At 33.5% G+C, this 23113-nt stretch overlaps 1 protein-coding gene across 3 annotated transcripts in view; it reads right to left on the bottom strand.

Moving 5' to 3' along the window:
• Positions 1 to 23113, bottom strand: part of MNAT1 (MNAT1 component of CDK activating kinase) — a 148474-nt gene that overhangs the window by 63183 nt on the left and 62178 nt on the right. For 2 of the 3 annotated variants that reach the window (XM_054690878.1, XM_037503468.2), the window contains exon 6: positions 17270 to 17395. In XM_054690878.1, the coding sequence (XP_054546853.1) occupies positions 17270 to 17395 (126 nt within the window). Of the gene's footprint in view, positions 1 to 15660; positions 15760 to 17269; positions 17396 to 23113 lie in introns of those variants that run through there. The other variant, XM_054690881.1, reaches the window with a different exon arrangement.

The raw sequence follows: 23113 nt of genomic DNA, 5'->3' as shown, positions 1-23113 counted from the left end.
TATTCTATTATATAAATTAGTTTTATATAATAAGCTTAACTATGTGCCAAATGTTCAAATTATGCCATATTAGAACAAATTATATAGTATCAACATATTGTTGGGTTAACATCATGATATTCTCACTACATGATCATTTCTGCAGAATGGATTAATTCTGTAAAGTCTGTACACAGACTATCACATAAATCACTTTACTTTTTAAACTTTTGAAGTCCTCATGAATATGTAAATACATGTGAAAATAAATAAAAACAGAGGTACATTTAGTAAAATAGTACCCGAAAGGACGAATAAAAATAGTATGGGAGGGCCTCCCCGGTGGCACAGCGGTTGAGCGTTGGGTTGCGAAGCTGCCCTGGGCCTCTGCGGTGCCGGTTCGATCCCCGGCTGCTCCCCGGCCACCGGAGGAGGGTCCCACATGGCGCGCAGACCTCTCCTGCCGCCCGCTGCTCCCCTCAGCAGTGTACTTCGGTCCTTCTGCCTGCTCTGCTCCCCGCTCTGGCTCTGGTGAATTCTCTCACCCTCGCGCGCTTCTGACTGTACCCAGTGCGTGTATAAACAAAACAAACAAACAAATAAATAAATAAAGCATGCCTCTATATAAAAAAAAAAAAAACCTTTTAAAAAATAAAAAAAAATAGTATGGGAGACTTTGTTGAGCTTTGAAGGCTTTCTGGAAGGTAGAGATTTGATAAAAGCACTAATATTCTATCAAGTTACTGAGAGGTGCTACTAACAATCAGCTACACTTTCTGAAGCATAAAGTTTATTAATGAATCTCTGTACTGAAACTAATGACTGCCTACTATTTTGATTATTATAAGAGAGAGATCAAAGGGAGCAGGGAGGAAATAATAGAAAGGAGTTGGGGGGTGGGGGGTGGGGCAAGCGGTCATTCTATGACCAAATACAACTTTAGGTAAAAAACAACTCCAAGTAAGTTCTGCATCTACTCAGTCACTTACTTATATGTTTTCCGGTGTTCTTTATACTAAACTAAAGCCTATGTTGGCAAGAGTCATGAGTTTTATACTCCGTCCACTATTTCTGAAATAATTCTGCTTACCACAAATATATGAATGTATTTGTGAGAAACTTGGGGGAACAGTCATATTAATATAAGATAGCATTTCTGTTGTTGTTCATTTTGAACATTTCAATCATAAACTCAGGAGAAATATGGTTTTGGAGGCTTCCCCCTCAAATCAGATTTGCCTTTTCATTAGAATGGACCGACACTCCCCTCCCCCTACCCCCAGCACACTCATAAACACACACCCCTGCATACTTTGTCCTCCCACAGTCACATTCTACTTTCATTATATGTTCTCAGCACACCTCACATTTTAACAAACATTTAAAAAGTCATTTTTTCAAATTCAGGTAATTACTGTAAGAGTGAATTCAGTAGTTCTTTTAAAATATGCTGGCACAAGGTACCAAAGATACTGTTTTGAATCCATTTGAAAACACAGAAATACATAAAGATGAAGTGAAAAATGTATGCGAGGGTTCTTTTCATCATTTTTCATTATTTTAATGTTCTAAGTGAATATTAATTCTTAACCAGGTTATACTATCTGTTCGACCATGTTTTTAAAGTTGCTTTCATTCAACTGTACAAGCCTGTGACCTCCACAATGACCTCTACAAAAGCAGTTGTGCACTTTACTGTGGTGCAAATCCTCACAGACAAGTTGAACCTGTTCTTTTTGGCACTGAGCCCTTGTGCTGAACACACAGCTGAGATTTATTATAAAAGGGAACTAAGGGGCATTATTGCACAACATTTATCCTTCACATATAACCAAGCATAATCTTTTACAACCTTTGAGAGCTCTTAAATAAACATATCTTCTTTTAATTGCACAAAAAGCTTCTTATTTGTCACCAATCATAGCATATTGAGATTCATTTTACATTAGGAAAAAGCTAGCATACAAGCATTTGTACTAAGAATTAAGATTGTCTCAATATTTATTCAAAAGTAATAATACTTTTAATTCTCAAACCTAGGACAATTACCTGCCTTGCTGTCTTTAAAAAGGTCAATGCAATGAACTAATTAATAAACATCTGTTTTCAAGGATATATAGGTTATGTAGGATATATAGGTTTAGAAAAATCCTACAGCACTCTTACAAATCTTTCAAAGTCATTGAGAAAACATTAACTTTTACTTTTACACCATTTTGTGTTTTCTTTTTAATTCCAAAGTTCAATTTTAATTTTCTTTCTCATAGCTCTTTCAAAACATTGTCCATCCTAAACAATTTTAACCTGGGCTCTGATGTACAAGACTGCTGCCAGGTTACTTTCTCAATTCAATAGATTTGATACCCTGAGGGTAGGAGGAATTTCATGAATTCTAAGAAGTATCTCTTACAATAGAAATTACCACACCATTTAATTCTTCAGTATTTGCCAATTGATTTATCACTTAGTTGCCTCCTTGAAAACAAAGAAACTAAGATATATGCAAAAAAATTCTATCCTGAAAAGGCAAGTTCAAACTAGCTTATCAGCTAATTGCTCAACATAAAAGAAACTAAAATATGTTGATTCAGGTGACTATTTCCTTGCTCTAAAATTCTTCTAATTTTTTTATTACTATTAAGTGTACGAACATTTGAAAATGCTTACAGACCTTTGGTAAGGGTTGGAGAGAAGAAGATTGTTTAATAAGTATAGTTTCATTTTATAAGATGAAGACTGTGGAAGTTGATGGTAGTAATAGCTGCACAATATGAATATACTTACTATTGAACTAAACATTTAAAATTATTAAGGTGACATATTTTGTTATGTGCATTTTATCAAAATAAAAACTGTAATTAAAAAATTTCAAATATTGACTGCTGAACTTGTTTTTTAATAGTAAAAAAAAGCATCTAATGATACATTTTTAGGAATCAGAACTCGAACGAAACATGTTTATAGATCACACCAAATACATTTTGTGAGGACATTCTCTTATTCATCATTAAAACAGAAAACATTTTTCATCAAATACGTACTTTCAGAAAAAAACTAATTGGCATTACATCTTTAAACAGATATAACTAGCATGCAAAGAAATTACTAGCCAATTTTATTCATATTAGTAATCTATGCCACATGAGGTAACATAAAAGGTGATGAGAATTAACGGATCAAACATGTAAAAATGCTTCAAGACCTGATCTTACACTTTGTTAGAACTATGATCTTACACAATGTCAACACTGGTAGTATTTTTTACATGCCTAAGCCTTCTAATTCATTTTGAAATGCATGTGCTTCAAGATTTCCATAACATCAAAACTACTCATGATGAAGTCATAACTATAATTAAAAATAACATCCAAAGAACCCATAGTTGCAATGTCAAGAAGGTTAACCTCCAAATAACTTAAAGCAGCTGTAAGAACAATCTAAGTCCCCACTTTGGCTCTTCACACCACAACAGCTTTCCTATCTATATTTCTTCTTTCCAGCAAGAATATAAGCATATGTTCTATATGCCAATAACTCCTATTCTTTAAAATTCCCTTAGAAAAAACTCAATGTTAAGAAACACAGACCTTGGAGTTCACAGAATCAAATGCCTTGTCTACCTTGAGCAGCACTGTTTAACCATGCCTCACTTTCACTTATAAAATTAAAGGATATAATAAAATAAAATATATTTAAATAGCAGAGTCTAATGTCCATAGAATGCTACCAATAACTTTTTTAATTATTATTGTATCAAAAATCTTCTTCAGGAAGAGGAAAAGGAGAAATATTTTGTACCATTTCCAGTCTCCTGTTGACTGCCACCAGATAAAATCACCAAAAGCAACTGCAATCATCAACATACTGTTATAGGGCAGGGAGCCCTGGGTACCACCCTATTACAATATGAAAGGTAACTTTTCAAAAGACTGCTTGTGAAAGTTAGAAATCAAAACAACTTCTTACAGAAACAAAACTTTGGTAATAGTAAAATGTTAGGCTAAGGATATGTAAAACACATTGTCTTTAATTTCGTCTAGAGCCTGGCAGTAATACAGAAGAGAAAAAGAAAAGTTTACTTTTCTCTTTCCTGGATGCAATGTTGTTCTTTGGGAACATTATAAAATTTCTGAAATTTTAGCTATTTCCCATTTACCTTTTACATACCTATACAGCACAGAGTACCTTTCCCTGGCATTATATGTCCCCACAACGCTGTAACACTAAGCACCTAATTGAAAACACTCCACTCAAACATACTGACTCCCAACGTGCTCCCTGGTCTTAAAGTCACCAACCTGCATATACCACAATCAAAACTTCCTGGTATCACTTAAGGCGTTAGGAGGAAAGAAATTACATTGCATGATTTTGCTTAGTGGACATCTGGTTTTTATTTAGATCATTATTGCTTTAAAACGAACATTTGTAAAACACTTTTTTCTGGAACAAAATGTAAAGCAATAGAGTCGCCCCTTAAAAACATAGGCTAAGAAATATTCACTGAACATTTTGTAACTTGCTTAATGTTTCTGAATTTTTAATAAGTATCAACAAACGGTCTGGACTGTATTCATTTTTATATTTCCCATATATGAAAAAAAGTGTCTCAAAAAGTATTAACATTTTCACAGTGATTCAAAGTAACATGCAGGAATTCCATGATGAGGAATGGGAATGGTACAGAAGTTCTGGGTAAAATTTGACTATAAATAGTAATATTCAGAGAATCTCAGAAGTAAACAGGATATGAAAGATCATCTGTAGTCTTTTACTAGTCACTGGATTTTTAATCCCTTCCATATCTCTAGCTTATGGCTAAACACCTCACAGTTTACAAATACAGTTCAAAGTACCAAAATAAAATCCTACATATCAAGTAGCTCCTACAAAACATAGTATTTTGTCTTATAAAAATTGAACTAGAACTTCTCTTTGCCTTCTTTGTCTTATAGGACTTTCTAGAACACGTGATTCTTAATGAAAAGAGATTCTGTGCCTGAGAAAATGTATCATCATCATGGTAATACAAAATAAAAATTTATGAAACTTCCTTAACTACAGTATTGTTTATCAAGAAAGCACCAGATTGTTTCTCAACTATTATCCAAAGTTTTCACTTATTCTACACTGTTAGTTTCTGCTTCCAATTATTTGAACTAATGAGCAAATTAATGTTTATTTTGTCATACATTCACCATTTAGTAACTGCTTGACAAAAATTCCCATAAGATATGAACCCAATAAAGTATGGAACTACTTTTAGGGTTTCTATTACCTGCAAAATGAAATTAGTCTTCAAGCCATTTTATTTTTTAGTAGACTATCATTATTTGCTATTAGACTATAACTTAGAACAAATCATCTCCCTTTATGTTAAGACTGCTCAAAAAAATCTGGAATAGTCTATATTCAATTCTAAAATTTACCTTATTGTTTGGAGTTAGTTACTGAATCACTTCTTACCACTGTTGTTTGCTCCTTCACTTAAAAAATTCAAGTACTATATCATTTATGGAGAAACTGATAGGTTAAATCCTGAAAATAGCTTATCTTTATGATTAATAGTATCTAACAAAATCAGACTGTTCTCTAAGATTATTTTCACTTTACTTCATTCACACATATACCACACACTGCAAGACATACTCCAATGAATAAGGTTTATATTACTCCAAATGAATATAGTTATTTGCCCAATTCCCAAAAGCGTTAACTGGTAAGTACCAGAATTTTAAATTGACTCAACTAACATCAAAGCCCTTAACTGCACATTGCTGTCACACTGCTGTCTTGCCCATCCTCTGTAAAAAGGCAAGAAAAAAAGGTCCCTTGGTTATGCCATTAAACATAATGACAGGAGGTTGCCCCATTACTACTCATTCTCAACTCAAATGATCCTACTGAAACATGCAAGTTGCTACTATATAGAACACAGGAAATAAGCTTGATAACATTTGATAAAACATACAACTTAGACAAAACTAGTAATAATAACAAAAAGGCATGTAACATTATTCACCACTCAAGGATAAGAGGTCTTACACTAGCAATAAGGAATTACAATTATGGGCCTGCTTTCTTTATATATAAATCAATAATAGAGAAATAAAAAGACAACTTACAGAGCCCTATCACTATCAATAATCATCATTTAAGAAATTATACACCAGGGCAATGTAGGAGCTTCTACCATTGATAATATGGTTGGTTCAAGGACTAACATTACTTCCTATATCAAATTATTTTTCCTGTTTTCATTTCCAACTCCTACTTCGCATGCTTAAATAAAGAAACACTCTGGTATAATGGAAAAAGAATTAAACTGAAGAATCTGAAGGAGCACACTCATGCTGGTTTCTATTTTCCTGCTGGATTTAAGCAAATGTAACAATAAAAAGGGGGAAGGGATAAGATTAGTGATATTCCTGCTACATGTTTACACACACCTGCATTCAATGTATAAAATATTCCTCATTCAGGGCGTTCCTGGTGGCACGAGGAGTTAAGACGCAGCCAATAAAGCTGTCCACAGCCTCTGTAGCACAAGTTCGATCCCCCACCAGGGAGCTGCCCACATGGCGCAGCAGACCTCTCCTGCCTCGCCCACTGTTCCCCTCAGCAGTGTATTCAGTCAATGTACCTGCTCTGTTCCCCACTCTGTCTCTGGTGAATCCTCTCACCCCCCCTAAATCTCTGACCTGTGCCCCAGCTCTTGTATGCATAAATAAATCTTAAAAAAAAAATTCCTCATTCAAAAGTTCTTACCAACATAATTACAGACATAGAAATATAGCACCATAGGCATTTTAAAACCACTCACTGGGGCCTCCCTGGTGGCTCAAGGGGGTAAGTCACAGCATATGAAGCTATCAACAACCCCTGCAGCACAAGTTTGATCCCCAGCCAGGAAGGTGACCCATATGGCACAGCAGACCTCTTCTGTCTGGCCCACTGCTTCCCTCAGCAGTGTATTTCAGTCAATCCACCTGTTCTGTTCCCCACTCTGTCACTGGTGAATCCTCTCACCCCCCTGTACTTCTGGCCTGCACCCCAGTTGTTGATGCATAAATAAATCTTAAAAAAAAACCCTCACTGTGTTGACTTTAGATACATTCTGAAAAGTTCATTCTCATTAACAGCATTCACTTTTAGATCAAAATATAATTTAATAAGAATACTTAGGAATTTTAAAATGAATGTCATTTATTTGTATTAGCCATTCAATTTGAACTTATTTTGTGATCCTCCAAATATAATGTAAAAGTATGATTTGAAAGAAGGTGCAGTTATTTATCTTATAAAAAAAAAGCCCTAGAAATGATATGTTCAAGCAACACAATCTGTAATTGTGATTATATTACCTAAATAATTTGCTATTTTTCAAATATAGCATGTAGGAAGTCAGTAATTCGCAAATGTGCAAAGTATTTCCATGTGCTTAACAAAAAAACTGTCCAAAAGAAATAATGCTTACAGACTTTTTTTTTATTTTTATTTCTCTACCATCTGTTTTAGTCTTTTTTGCTTCTTGGTCCGCTCACCTTCTTTCTTTCTATTGCCTGCCTGTTCTCATAGTAACACTTCTAAAACAATAAGGCAGCAAAATTAGACACCCAGTTGGGAACTCTACTCCCAGATGTCATTTGACAATGACACAATCCAGAGCTGAGTATTTACGGACATAAACTGCTAAAGAACCAATACATGCCTCAATGCAAATACTTTAAAACCTTTCCTAAAGATAATCACCCAATATTCTCAAGGGAAGAATATATTAAGATCATATATTCCATAAATAAAGTTAATACCTTTGATTACTGACTTAGTTTTATTCATGTATTTTATCTGACAATACATATATTATAGGCATATAAGGGTGTATGTGTATAAAATCTCATGAAGTGGGACAAAACCTGAAATCAAAAGTACATAATGCCACAACCTGAAATTAAACTAAAACACTGTGAATATTTCTCACTAGCAAAGATGCTTTAATAGTCCTTCCTCACATAGGTATTACTGAATTAGAGGGGCTATAAAAACTTGAAAACTAAAGCAAATATAAAAAAGATAAGTGAAGGCTATACATTTTTAAAACACACTGAGAACGTACAGAACTTTCTTTTAAAACTCCCCTTTTTATACTAAAGTACAAAAGGGGGTGATAAAATTAGGAAAACTAAAACCCTAGCAGGTCCTAAAGGTGCAGAAAAACAGACAAAAAGAAAATTATGAAAGTAGCAACAGAAAAATGGCTCACAAATATAAGGGAACCCCAAAATACTAACAAATGACTTCCCATCAGAAACCACAGAAGTAAGAAGTAGTGGGATGATATATTCAAAGTGCTAAAAGACAAAGACTGTCAATCAAGAATTCTATACCCAGCTAAATTACCCAATAAAGTAGACAAAATAAAGACATCCCCAGATAATGACTGAATAATCTATTGCTAATAGATGTGCACTAATGTGTGTATATATACATAAATGGCATTCAAGATAAATAGAAATGGAAATGAGTTGCCAGTAGCTACTCAAATTCTTGTAAAGAAATAGACACTAAAAAGGTAACAACATAGGTAGATATAAAAGGCTCAATGAAAACATTTCTTCCTCTTGTTCTCTGATTTTAAAAATAACTGCAAAAAATGGCGAAACTATATGGTTGGGTTTATAATATAATATATGACAATAGTACATAAAGGGAAAAGAAATGAAGCTATTCTAGATCAAAGATCTATATTACTGATACTGAATTAGTATTAAGATGAAGAAACTTATAATCAAGTAAGATGCATGGTATAATTCAACATCAACTATCAAAAAGTAATTAAAAAACTCTACATAATTAAAAATAGGGATTAAAATGTACACCAGAAGTGTGTCCATTTAACACAAAAAACAATAAATGAAAAGAGGAATATAATGGATCATGGGCTATATACAGAAAACAGATATCAAAATAGTTGATGTAAATTAAACTATATCAATAACGACATTAAATAAGTTAAATACACTAATCAAAACGCAAAGATTATCAGGTTGGAAAAACAAGAGCCAACTATATGCTGTCTACATCAGACACACAATTAGAATAAATGACATAAAATAGACTGGACAGAAAGTGTGGAACAAGAAAAAGTATGCTAATAATAAGGATGAGAGAGTTAAAGTGGCTATACTTCAGACAAAATAGTTTTAAAGACAAGAAATGTTACTGAGAAGAAAAATACCTTAAGATGATAAAACGGTAAGTTCATGAGAAAAATCTAACAACTATAAACATATACACATCTTAACAAAGGAGCCCAAAATTATATGGAAATACCTCACAATAAAAAATATACTGGGGGGCCTCCCCAGTGGCACAGTGGATTGAGCACAGCGCTGTGAAGCTGTCCACTGCCTCTGTAGCACAGGTTAGCTTCCTGGACAACCAGGGAAAAACCCACATGGCACAGCAGACCTCTCCTGCCTCGTCCACTGCTCCCCTCAGCAGTATCCTTGGTCCATCTATCTGTTCTGCTCCCCACTCTGTCTCTGGTGAATTCTCTCACCCTCCTGCACCTCTGACTGTACTCCAGTTCTTGTATAAATAAATAAATCTTAAATAAATAAATAAAATATATTGGGTGATAAAACAATTATCAATAAATTTAAAAGGACTGGACTCATACAGTGCAAGTTATCCAACGACAGCAGACTTAAATAAGAAATCAACAGCAAAAGAAAATTCAGCAAATCCACAAATAATTGGAAATTAACAGCATAGTTCTAAATAACCCATGGTCAAAAAAGAAACTGTAACATAAATCAGAATATATTTTCAACTTCATGTAAAGGGTTAATAAATATTTTAAGCTTTATAAATCATATGATCTTTGTCATAACTACTCAACTCTGCCATTAAAACATCAGGAGACAAAGACAATACCTAAATGAACAAGTATGGCTATGTTCAAATAAACTATAGTAACAATAACAGGTGTTAAGCAGGATCTGGTTTTCAAGCTGTAATTGACCCACCTATGCTCTAGAGATCTGCAGAATGATGTCCATAACTTTTGCCTGGATAATGATCTGCACTATGAGAGTGCAAACTACTCAAGGCCAAGAAAATAACCAATAAAATAAAGAGCAATAGGTCAGACAATTCCTAAAGATCACACAGGACTACAATATTTCATAATCTCAATAAACAAAGTGAAAGGGCCTTTTAATATACAGGGCATCAGATATATTCCTCAATATGGACACCTTGAAAGTGGAGCTAAATCAATCTAATGTTAAAGTCTGCTCTTGCATAACCTAAAAATATTTAAAAGCAATCCCTGCAAGATCTATCAGATTACTGGTAACTTAACTGCATCCCCAAGCAAAGTCTGACAATATTTAATGGAATAACATAATTACTAGGTTTCAAAAGCAAGGCAGAAATATATGATCCATACCAGTAGGAAAAAAAAACAATCAATAGAAGCAGACTCAGAAATTACAGATGATGAAATTACCAGACAAGGACATTAAAACAGCTATAATAAATTTGCTCCATATGTTCAAGAAAGTAAAGAAAAAACATGAGGAGGACAGAAATGGAAAATATGAATAATACCCAACTGGAATACTTAGAGATTTAAAATACGTACTAACTGCAATGAGAAATACAACAAGTTGGACAAACAGCTGATTACACTAGAATAGTAAATACTGGTGAACTTGAAGGCACAGCAATAGAAGCTATCTAAAGCACAAAGAAAATAAGACTAGAAAAATAATTCACAAAACACTGTTAAAGTGTCTCATAATATCAAGCAGTATAACTGATATGTAATTAAAATCCTAGAGGAAGATGGGGAGAAAGGAAAACAACATAAAAATATGTGAAGATAAAATCGTCAAATTTTTTCCAAATTTGATGAAGGTAAATTTAAACCCAATCATATCAATAATTACTTTAAAACAATAAGTAAAAGGATTATCACTTTTAATGAAAAGCAAGATCCAACTGTATAAGGTATTTAAGAAAGCAACTCATATCATAAAAATAATAAAAATAATAAGCTATTAATACCATAAAAGGTAGAGTGGTTATATTAATATCAGAAAACAAAGAATACTACCAGGAATAAAGAGGGATGGTTGACTGATAATAAAAATGTCAAAGTATAAAGAGCATATAATAATCCTACATTTCCATGCAACCCTCCCCACATAAAAAAAAAAGGGCTTAAAAAATATATGGTGGAAATTATTAAAACAAAACCCACAATTATATTGGGATATTTCAACACAGTTTTCTCAAATAATTGAGAAAAATATCAGTAAGAAAACAGAAGACTTAATATCAATTAACTTGTTTAAAATACATTCATAGAACACTCTACCCAGAGCAGGATACAAACTCTTTCAAGTTCACAAAAACATTGCCCAAGATAAACCATACTCTGAGAAAAAGATAGTCTCCACACATCAAAGAAATTAGAAATCACCAAAGTATATTTAAAGTAATTAAATTAGAAATCAAATGCAAAAAAAGTATTTGAAAAACTGGAAATTTGAAATTAAACAACAATTTCTAAATAACCCATTAATTAAGCAAAAGAAAATCTATTAACAAAAATTACACAATAATTTCAATTCATGAAAAGGAAAACACAACTTTGATGGTCACATGAATGTACTCTACATTTTCCAATTACAGAAGCATACAGGACCAGAGTTCCAGTTCTTGTACTGTGACCGTCCTCTCCATAAGTGCAACAATGTTATGACGTTCACTGTTTACCTATAACCAATGACTAAGTGCGGCAGGAATACACAGGTAGTTCCATACTCAGAAGTTGCAAAATGCCTCTGCCAGAAAACTTTGCCAGAAAGACTCCCCAATTGCCTTGCCCAACTTTCCTCAGAAATATACTGTAGTCTGAGGCAATTCTATCCTACCTTTGTTCATTCTTCACTTGGAGTCAGACCTATATCACAGTCAGCTGAAAACCTCCTATTGATCCTCATTTTCTTATCACAGGTACTTCGCCTAAAATATTTCTTGTGCGTTTAAATCCATCTTGGTAACTGCTTCTCAGAGGACTTAAACTATCAAAACAACATGTCAAAATGCATGAGATGCAACTTAAGCAATGGTTTCAAGAACATCGATAATATCAGAAAGATTTCAAATCGGTAATCTAAGTTTCTATGATTAAAACTAGAAAAGCAAACTTACTATTTCCCGCCTTAGAAGAATGAAGGAAAAACAGAAAAATAAAACAAAATAAAAACTGACTTATCAATAAGTTGATAAACCTCTACCCAGACTGATTAGAGGGAAAAGTTACTACTAATATCTAGAATGAAAGAGGGACCGGTACTAGAGATCCTATAGGAATCTCTTAATTTATAAGGAAATGGTCTTTCATACCTTTGCGTAATAGATCCACTACTTACAACTCTTGATCTCAGAAGCCACTAATAAAGACTCTTACTTAAATTATAATACAGCTCAAAGACTTTGTCTTTTTAAGGATATTTAATTAAGTAAAATCTTCCAGGAATGATGAACCCTACACTACAATGAAACCAAAATAGAGTGTGGGTGGGAGCTCCAAGACTACCACTGCAGCATCTAGGAAAGGCTCTGAAAAGAACAAGCGTAAGAAAACAGCAGTATGTTCATAGTTCTATCTACCAATGGTGGATGAAGATAAGCTTTCAGAAGCATTCTCGGTAAAAATGGGAAGGGCTTCTAGCACAGAAAAATGCTAAAGGAGGAGGGGTAATGACAAAACAAGAGTGTACTAGAAGACGCTATCTACCAATTGTATATGTTTTAATAAGTTAGAAATTGTTCAAAAATAACTTATTATAACCTCTAATTTTCAAATTCAGTTATAACACCATAAGGTATGGAAAATTATATTCAAGTATAAAAGGAATCTTTGGTGGAAATAAATTGGGAAAGAACAAAATAAGAAACAAAATTATATAGGAATTATTTAACAAAAACAGTCAAAAAGTAAAAGCTAAAAGTATTTCCTACTACCACTCCTTTATAATAACAGCCCTACAAATATTATTAGAAGAGCAGCAACATGAAAACCAGAGTTAACTCAAGACAATACTGTTGGGGCCTGATAAAATTACAAAGGAAAAATAAATGTTTAGCTAAAAAATTAAAGTATCACATTGACAATCACTGCAGGAATTATTTGGTCATGGACAAGTACAGATGTAGCTGATTAAGAATGCCAAACATTTACTACATCCAGGCTTCCCAGGAAATACTGAATCTCAGTCCTAAGCAAACATACACACAAAAAAGAATTTATTTCAGCATTTATAAATATCAATTGGTAAACTTTAACATAACAGATTATTAGTAAAAAGCTCTCACAGACATGCAAAAAAAGGATCTTTGTATTTGAATTTCATACATAACCTCTTAAGACTTTTTTTTAAATTACATTTGATAATCTGTGAAACTTCATCTGAAGAAAATTCCTGGCTGGAAATGATGGAATGAATTTTGCTAAATTCACTCTTCCCAATTCTACTGCTCCCAGTGCTCCCACATATCTATTTTATGCCTTCTTTCTTCCTTCTACCCTTCTTGAAACTTAGTTTATTGAGGCTTAGTTCCAGTATTCAAAGTACCAAGATGATTCATTTACTTTGGACTCCTTGGTGCAAAGTCTCAATGTACTTAAAAATCAATACCATATAGTCAATTTATAATGTAATTTTCTCATCCCACTTAGAAAATCAACTTCCAATGAACAAAAACATTCACATAAAGAGTACTAGAAAATATGCAGAACCTGCGAGACTTCCTTGGGTATAAATCTCAGTTCCCCCCTTTAACAGAATAATGAGATTGGGGAACTTATTTAACTTGAGTCATGTTTCCTCATAAATGGTAATACCACTATGAACAATACATGAAAGTTGTAAGGATTACACGAGAAAATGTTCAGGAAAAGCTTGAAAAGTCTCTTTCTCTTTGTACCCACTTGACAAAACACAATATCTGCAACACCAACAGCTAACTTTGCCTTGTAAATGTGACAGGAATTTGATAAAACCCTCCTAATCTTATCATGACCAATGTGTCTTTCACTGTTTCCATATTATAATTTAATTAGTAAATCTATAGATTAGCTTTACTGGTATTTAATAACATAAATTAGTACAAATGGGGCTAAAAAAATAAAATAGAGTTGTCTATTTTGCTTATTTATCCAAAGAACCAGGTTTTGGTTTCACTGATCTTTTAAACTGCCTTTTTGATTTTTACTTCACTATTTCCACTCTAATTTTTGTTACTGTCTTCCTTACAGTGGATTTTTATTTCATTTGTTGTTCTTTTTCTAGTTCTTTAAATCGTAAGGTTAGATTATTTGAGATCTTTCTTGTTTTTTGATGTAGATCTGTATTGGTACATTGCTCCCGCTTATTACTGCTTTTGCGATGCCCTATAATTTCTGGTAAGTTTGCGTCGTCATTTATGTTCTCCTCCAGGTAGTTCTCTTTTGATTTCCTCACTAAGAAAATAGTAATTGTGTTAGTAATTCAGTAGCATGTTTTTCAGTCTCCATCTATTTGAGGTTTTTACCATTATCTTTTTGTTTTTGATGTCTAGTTTGATAGCATTGTAATCAGAGAAGATATTTGATATGATTTCAATTTTCATTTGTTTAGTGACCCAATATGTCCCATGTGCACTTGAAAAGAATGTGTATTCTACTTTTGGGTGTACAGTGCCCTATAAATTTCTTTTATGCTCATCTCATCTAACTCTTCATTTAAAACTGTTGTCTCCTTTTTGATTTATGGTCTGGTTGATGTGAGGTGTTAAATCCTCTACTAGTGTGTTGCTGTCAATGTCTGTTTTAAGAGTGAAAAGTTGGTTTATATATTTTGATACACCTTCATTTGGTGTCTCCACACTAAAATGAGTATGGAGTTCTTGATGTATTACTCCCTTATTACATAATGATCACCCCTATCTCATTACCATTTTTAGATGGAAGTCTTTTATCAGATAAAGGTATGCCTGTCCCACCTCTCTTGGGCTACCAACTTTACCATGAGGAAACAAACTCAGAAGATTAAAGTATTATCATATCCACAGATACACTTAGTAAGTGATAAAGCTGGAACTTAATTTCAATGTATCTACTCATGAACATATTTTTTCTTCTATGGTATACTGCTTCTTAATTCAAAAGCTTTGATATTCCCTAAATGCAGTGCTCTTCTTTCTATTATCTGAAGATATGTCAATACTTTGTACACTGTAAGTTTAAAAAGATCATGAATATCTTCTATTATTTAAGTACCCACATATCGATGATCATATAAAATGAAGGCAAAATATGCCTCTGCCTTCAAGATGCTTATAATCTAATAGCTAACATACACCAACAAAAAAGGTTGGCAACACTAAAAAAAAGTAGCTGAGTGGGCAGTTGTGAGGAGAAACATGGATGGTCTGAGTATCTCATAATAACAAATAATTGCATTGCTTCCTCTTGTCCCTTGGATTATCACTGTCATTTATTTCTCAAATACATACAAGCAAACATAGTTGAATACACGCTGGTATTATTTGAAACAAACTAGTATCTGTTAGGTCAGTTAGGATCAAGAACAAGTAAAGTTTTAATTTTACCTTCATTTATTCCTTCTCTGATACTTTTCCTTTATGTAAATCTGATCTTCTGACATACCATTTTCATTGTCTCTAAAAATTTCTTTTAACACTTCTTCCAAGAATGGTCTAGTGGCAAAAAATTCCTTCAATTATTTTCTTATAATCTTCATTTGTCCTTCACTTTTAAAGAATAATTTTGCAGAGTACATTATTCTAGTTTGTGGTTTTCTTCTCTCAACACCTTAATTTCACTCCACTCTTCTTGCTTGCAAGGTTTCTGAGTAGAAGCCCAATATAATTCTTACCTTTGTTCCTCCATAGGCAAGGTGTTGTTTTCCTCTGTCTTCAGGATTTTTTCTTTATTTCTGGTTTTCAATAATTTCAAAATGATATGCTTGGTGTAATTTTTTGGCATTTATCCTACATAGTGTTCTCCAATTTTCCTGGCATCTGATGTTAATTTGGGGGAAATTCATGGTTGTTACTGTTTTAAATATTTTGTCTGTACCTTTTTCTCTTTCTTTCTGTTATCCCCATTACACATATTATACCTTTTGTAGTTGGGCACACGAAGGATATTTTGTTAGGTTTTTTTGCCAGTCTTTATTGCCAGTGGTTTTGGTTTTCAAGGATTCTACTGATATATCATCTAATTCAAAGATTATTTACTCAGTCACATCCAATCCACTAACAAACCCATCAAAGGAATTCTTCATTTGTCACAGTTTTTTTTTTAATCTCTAGCATTTCTTTCGGTTATGAATCTGTTTTTACATGAAGGTCTTCAATATGCTAATCGTAGCTGTTTTTTGTTTTTTTTGTTTTTGAGGGACCCTCACCGGTGGCCGGGGATCGAACCAGCGCTGCAGAGGCTGCAGGCAGCTTCACAGCCCAGCAGCGCTCAACCGCTGCGCCACCAGGGGAGGCCCGAAAGCTGTTAATTTTTGTAGTCAACTTTTACTTCTTGTTGAAATGGAGTAGCAAATTAAAAGCTTCTTACACATCATATGAGAACTCAAAAGTCTGAATTTTCTTCTAAGAAACATTTTTCTGCACTCTAAGTTTAAAAATTTTACATTGACTAAGAAAATATAAATCCTAAACCCCATATCATATATAACAAAATTGTGTTATATAGTTTGAAAATTATTTATTACTCTTCACTTTCCTCTAAGATTGCGCATATTCACATTTCTAGATATCTAGTCTAGATGAGACAGTTTCTAAATACCTTTAACCTTTCAGCTAATCTGTAAAAACCAACAAAAAATTATAAAGTATTATCCTTGAAATGTATCCTTCAAATAAACAATTAAAAAATACAGCTTATGGGCCTCCCCGGTGGCACAGTGGTTGAGTGCTGGGTTGCGAAGCTGCCCGCGGCCTCTGCGGCGCCGGTTCGATCCCCGGCTGCTCCCCGGCCACCGGAGGAGGGTCCCACATGGCGCGCAGACCTCTCCTGCCGCCCGCTGCTCCCCTCAGCGGTGTACTTCGGTCCTTCTGCCTGCTCTGCTCCCCGCTCTGGCTCTGGTGAATTCTCTCACCCTCCCGCGCTTCTGACTGTACCCAGTGCATGTATAAACAACAAACAAACAAACAAACAAATAAATTAAAAAAAAAAAAAAATACAGCTTACCATTTTGATGCCTGTGGAAAATGTCACTGGTTTTACAGGTTTAGGCTTCTCTAGCTGCATTTCCAATTGGGCAGATCTATCTTTGTGCTGAGCCAAAAGCAGAGCAACAGGGAGATCAGAACTCTCCTAAAAGAAAAGTTAAAATGCAATATGAAAAGTTAGAAAGGAAAACTGAAAGAGCAACAAATCTTTTATTTTAAATTATTCTTGGTCATAGCATTTGATGTCAACCTAAATACCCATTTATAGAGAGCATTTTACAAAAAATTTTTAGATTCCATAAGAGGAAAAGGCTGTTTTAAAAATAAATCATAAATCAAAATAACCTGTAGAGGACATTTTTACAAAAAAAGGATATTTTTACAAAATCCACATAAAGACAATATAATAGGCTCTCATTTCATCTAGCAAAGCCCAACCATATTTATTAAAATAAAATAAATTAAAGGATAATCACAAAGAATAGTAAAAAGTACTATAACTTAGATCAGTTGTTTATCTAGGACTATTCTTTTTACCAGTGAAATCAGACCAGTTTGAAATTGTTTCCCATTAGATTTCACATGAGGCTGTTTGGATATGATCTTTGTTCTGTTTTGTACAATGGAAATATTGTTAGATACAACCAAAAGTATATTTCTTGTCTCATTTACTGACTTATTTTTAGAAATTAAATCTACATTTTTTGAAAAATAAAAAGTGATGGTAACCATCTTAATATTTTCTATTGATACTAAATCAGGGCCACTATGAACTCGAATATGCACACACATTAATAACACAAGCAAATTACTAATTCTTATATGTAGACTGTTGTTTATCCCCTTAACATGAAGTTCTCTTACAAGTTTGAAGTGTGTGGAGCTGGGATCTAAACTAAATGATATCCAGATTTTTTCCTGTCTAAGTTGTCAGTTAAATGAGAACACAAAAAACATATGCAAAGGGAGGTCAGGACATAAGGAGATCACATTCTCTCTCTCTCTCTTTCTCTCTCTCTCCTAAGGAGATCACATTCTCTCTTCTCTCTCTCACACACACACATACACACACACACATACAAATATATATGTAAACAAAAATAAAGGTATAAACACATTTCTATCTTCTATAGCAAGGTTTCATAGCTTTCAAATAATCTACAGGTTTTTTAAAATAATAAATACCCAGAATTTAATCCTGAAAAAAAACTCATATTGTTAACACTTCACAGTATGAAATCAAACAGAGTAGAATCCAATTTTCTTTCCAAATGTAACAATTTTTTAGGCACAAATGTGCTAATTATTATATTTAAATAAGTTGTTTTAAGATTGTAGTAAAGTAACTCAATTAACAGTTAATGTAGTTCAAAAGAATTATTCTGTAATAAATCTGTATCTCGAGACTTTGTAAAAGAAATGTTTCACAAAAGCAATGCTACAAATTTTAATTTTTTAAAAAGTAAATATAAGAACACAAATTTGATTTATAAAATATAACCTTCCAAAGGAGAAAATTCACTACAACCTGGCTTTAGCAATAATGAAGGATTTGAATGAAATATACTATGAGACTATACTTGAATACCTTTCATATTCTACAAAAAAAATTAGTGATGTATTACTACAAGTATTACTATGAATTCCTGTAGATATTCAAGATTTATATTAAGAATTTTATAATAGGGCCTCCCCGGTGGCGCAGCGGTTGAGCGCTGGGTTGTGAAGCTGCCCGCAGCCTCTGCGGCGCCGGTTCGATCCCCAGCTGCTCCCCGGCCACCAGAGGAGGGTCCCACATGGTGCGCAGACCTCTCCTGCAGCCCGCTGCTCCCCTCAGCAGTGTACTTCAGTCCTTCTGCCTGCTCTGCTCCCCGCTCTGGCTCTGGTGAATTCTCTCACCCTCCCGCGCTTCTGACTGTACCCAATGCATGTATAAACAAAACAAACAAACAAATAAATAAATAAAACATGCCTCTATTAAAACAAATAAAACACGGAAAAAAAAAGAATTTTATAATAAAATATAAAATCAAAGAACTATTTAAATGGCCTGTGGTCTAAAACATCTTTTAAAAGCTATTTTCTTTTCATATCTAGAAACTAATAGAAGAAAAATAAATTTCCTAGGCAAAAAAGTTTAAGCATTGCTTCCCAAATTAAACTCTAAGTGAATTCAAATATTTTCCATAGTTGACATTTATTCTAAAAAGTAAAGTTTCCTGTGTAAAATCAAGACAAGTGCTCACTGCTCACTTCAAAAAAAGTTGTTAGTCAGTGATGGTACATGGGTGAATTAGTGGTGGGAATTTCAAGGGGAATATAACCAAGATGAGAAAGCATACATTGTAAAAAAAAAAAAAATGAAGAAAGAAAATAACATAATGCCACAAAGTTAAAAAAAAAAGTTGCTAATCAGTACCTGGGCATGTTGTTTTTTTTTCGTTTTTTAATTTACCATCTTTTTTGGTTTTGTTTTTTTTTTTAAATAACTTTTTTTTTAGACTTTTTATTTATACAATAGCTGGGGTGCAGACCAAAGGCGTGGGAGGGTGAGAGGATTCACCAGAGAAAGAGTGGGGAGCAAAACAGACAGACGGACTGAAGACACTGCTGAGGGATGCAACGAGCCCAACAGGAGAGATCAGCCGCACCATGTGGGCATCTCCCTGGTCTGCCTGGATTCGAACCTGCCGGTGGTGCAGCACGTTGAGCGCAGGACTTTGAAGCTGTACCTGGGCATGTTTTCATCCTCATTTCATTTTCAAATAAAAGCACATGAATATTCAAAAGTCTTTGCAAAACAACTAAAATTTAATAAAAATAAGTGTTCCAGGCACCTAAAACTAAAATAAATTGTATTTATTTCAAATCTGACTTATTCCAACTTATCACTCAAAACTTTGGAACTGAAAAATCTTTGTGACTGTTAATATAGACTTAAGCATAAGCTGTAACAACAAAAATAGAGACTGAGTAAAATAAATTACGGGAAACACACATGCTCTCTGGAATATATAACATGCTGGCTCAATCTTTCAAAGCTTTTTCGTTCTTCTTAGCTTTCCATTTTTACCTTGAAAGTTTCCCTAACCTACATTAATTGCCTAAAGGTACACTGCTTCATATTTAAAGAAATTTAATAAGACTGCCTCCAATACTCATTAAAAACTTTACAATGACCATTTTTAAAAGATTATTTTAACTGACTTTAGGTAAGCCATCTGGCAAACAATATTTCTAATAAAAATCTGCTACTGTGTTTGACAATAATATTAGCCAACACAAAATTTAAGGCAATAGCTGATGAGAAATTTAAAATAGCTTCCAAACTGTTAAACATTGAATTTACAGATAGAATTAAATAAATTGACTTTTTTTTTTTTTTTTTTTAAATTTTCTAGAGGCATGTCTTATTTATTTATTTATTTATTGTTTGTTTGTTTGATACATGCACTGGGTACAGTCAGAAGCGTGGGAGGGTGAGAGAATTCACCAGAGCCAGAGCGGGGAGCAGAGCAGGCAGAAGGACCGAAGTACACTGCTGAGGGGAGCAGCGGGCGGCAGGAGAGGTCTGCGCGCCATGTGGGACCCTCCTCTGGTGGCCGGGGAGCAGCCGGGGATCGAACCGGCTGCAGAGGCTGCAGGCAGCTTCGCAACCCTGACTTTTTAAACAATATGAAAAATACTAAGCCATAAGCATTAAGGCCATAACATCAAAATCTTGTCACATACAGTATAAGAATGTCAATGCTTTTTAAAAGTTAAAAAGTGACTTTTAGTACAAGGATCAAACCAAAATAGGGGGGAAATTATAAGTAGTACTTGTTGCCAAAATTAAATCCAGAAAATTCTAAGATTGACACTTCTAGACTTATTTATAAATGTCAATGACATGTTTAAATAAAATCTAACACAGGAACTTACATAGGAAAAAGAGATACAATGTATTCTTTTTTAGGAATCCAGGAAGATAAAAGGAAATTTAATTAGCTCTTTCAAATTACTTAATAAGAACTAAATGTATGTTAACATGCTAACAACATAAATTTTAATAAATATTCACAAATTAAAATAACAAAATATCTTCAAAAATAAATTTTAAAATGGAAACCAGAAATTCAACCAGCAGTGGCATTCTAAACCAATCTATTGTGATTAATTGTTCTAATGAGTACAGTAAATTGCTAAGGATTATTTAACCACTATGTTACATGATCTAAAAGTAAAAAAAAAAAAAGTATGTGCAGTAATGACTTGCAGGTGAGGAAAACAGGATATGGGGGGTGGGGTTTCTCACAAAAACCAATATTAACTCCAGATTATACACAATGTACAACACTGGCAATTTCACATCTTGCTTCATGCCCCACTGAATTAAAGGGGTGCTTCATGCCAACAGCAGTTCAAAGAGGCAGCAAAACAGAACTTTTGAAGACTAAAAGATATAAGAATATTTGCTATGTAAAGCTAGCTAACCTCAAAATAAAATCTAAAATCCTTGATATTAGACGGAATGGTTTTTAAATATATTTTCCTTTCTCCTTAAATTCTCTATTTAGAATTAACATATAGAGACATATTACCAAAGAAAAGTGTGTTCCTCTTTGTATACAATGATGTGGAAAAGAACCTTCAATAATTATAAGATCAATGTTTACTTATTGATTCTTTAAGTTTTTAATTTCTCACAAAAATGTCTACAAAAATGTAAAATACAACATGGGTCATTTCAACTGTTAAAGTCATACCTGCCACTTAATGGTTTCAAGAAAAATTAATATAATTTGCTAAGGAAAACACCATATCCTATTTTATATGCAGTTGTCCTCATTTTTATTTTTATATTAAATTTTCTTACATCATTGCTCATTTTTAAACAATATTTGCTTCCCCCCACCCCCTCAGGTGTAGTCCCCATAGTTTCCTTCACCAATGCACCCTTATATCATCACCTCAGTCCCCTATGCTCCTCCCTTCCTCCTCCTCCCCTGCACTGTCTCTAATTTATAATTGTCCGTTTATGCTTTGTTGTACTTTGTACTGTTATTATTTTTTTACACTGATGTCTTATTTGATTCCCCTATATTCCTACTATAAGTGCAACCATCCGGTATTTTTCTTTTTCCTTCTGGCTTATTTCACTGAGCATAATTCCTTCTAGTTCCATCCACATTGCTGTAAACAGCATGAGTTTATCTTTTTTGATTGCTGATTAATATTCCATTGTGTATATATGCCACATCTCCTTGATCAAGTCATCTATTGTCCTCATTTTTAAAACCAAACTTACATTCTACTCATACAAAGTAGACAGGGTTTTATAGTAAGCATCTTCTGTCTAAGCCCCATTTAATGCCTCTATGCTTACTTTTTTCCTTACATTCTCATCTCACATACACATTGAATTCAATCACAGAATAGTATATCTATCATACCAAGGAAATAAAAGCATATGGACAGAAAAAGGAAAGGAAGAATCCAAAAAGGCTTTCGCAGAGGAGGTAATGTTCTAGTTGTGACTTCACCAATATCACACCAGGTTGTAAGCATAAAATCACACACTCTCAAATCTATGAAACACTTCACGAACCTTGATTATTTATTACTCCCATTATCAAACAATGTTGACTACTGAGGAACTATTAGCTAGAAAATATTAGTAACTTTCAAAACACTGCCATTTCTTTTAAATACATTCTTTTTAGAGATGAAATCTTGCCATTTCTGACAATACGAATGGAATGGGAGGGGATTATTCTAAACAAAATAAGTCAGGAGAAAAAAAGACAAATTACCAGATGATTTCATTCATATGTGAAATATAAAAAACAAAGCAAAGGTACAGATAAACAAAACCAAAAAA

The sequence above is a fragment of the Talpa occidentalis genome, unplaced genomic scaffold (assembly GCF_014898055.3).
Source record: "Talpa occidentalis isolate TD23 unplaced genomic scaffold, MPIMG_talOcc4v2.1 talOcc4.11, whole genome shotgun sequence".
Lineage (NCBI taxonomy): Eukaryota > Metazoa > Chordata > Mammalia > Eulipotyphla > Talpidae > Talpa > Talpa occidentalis.
The sequence above is the reverse complement of the archived record's forward strand: the minus strand, read 5'-3'. Positions and strand labels throughout refer to the sequence as shown.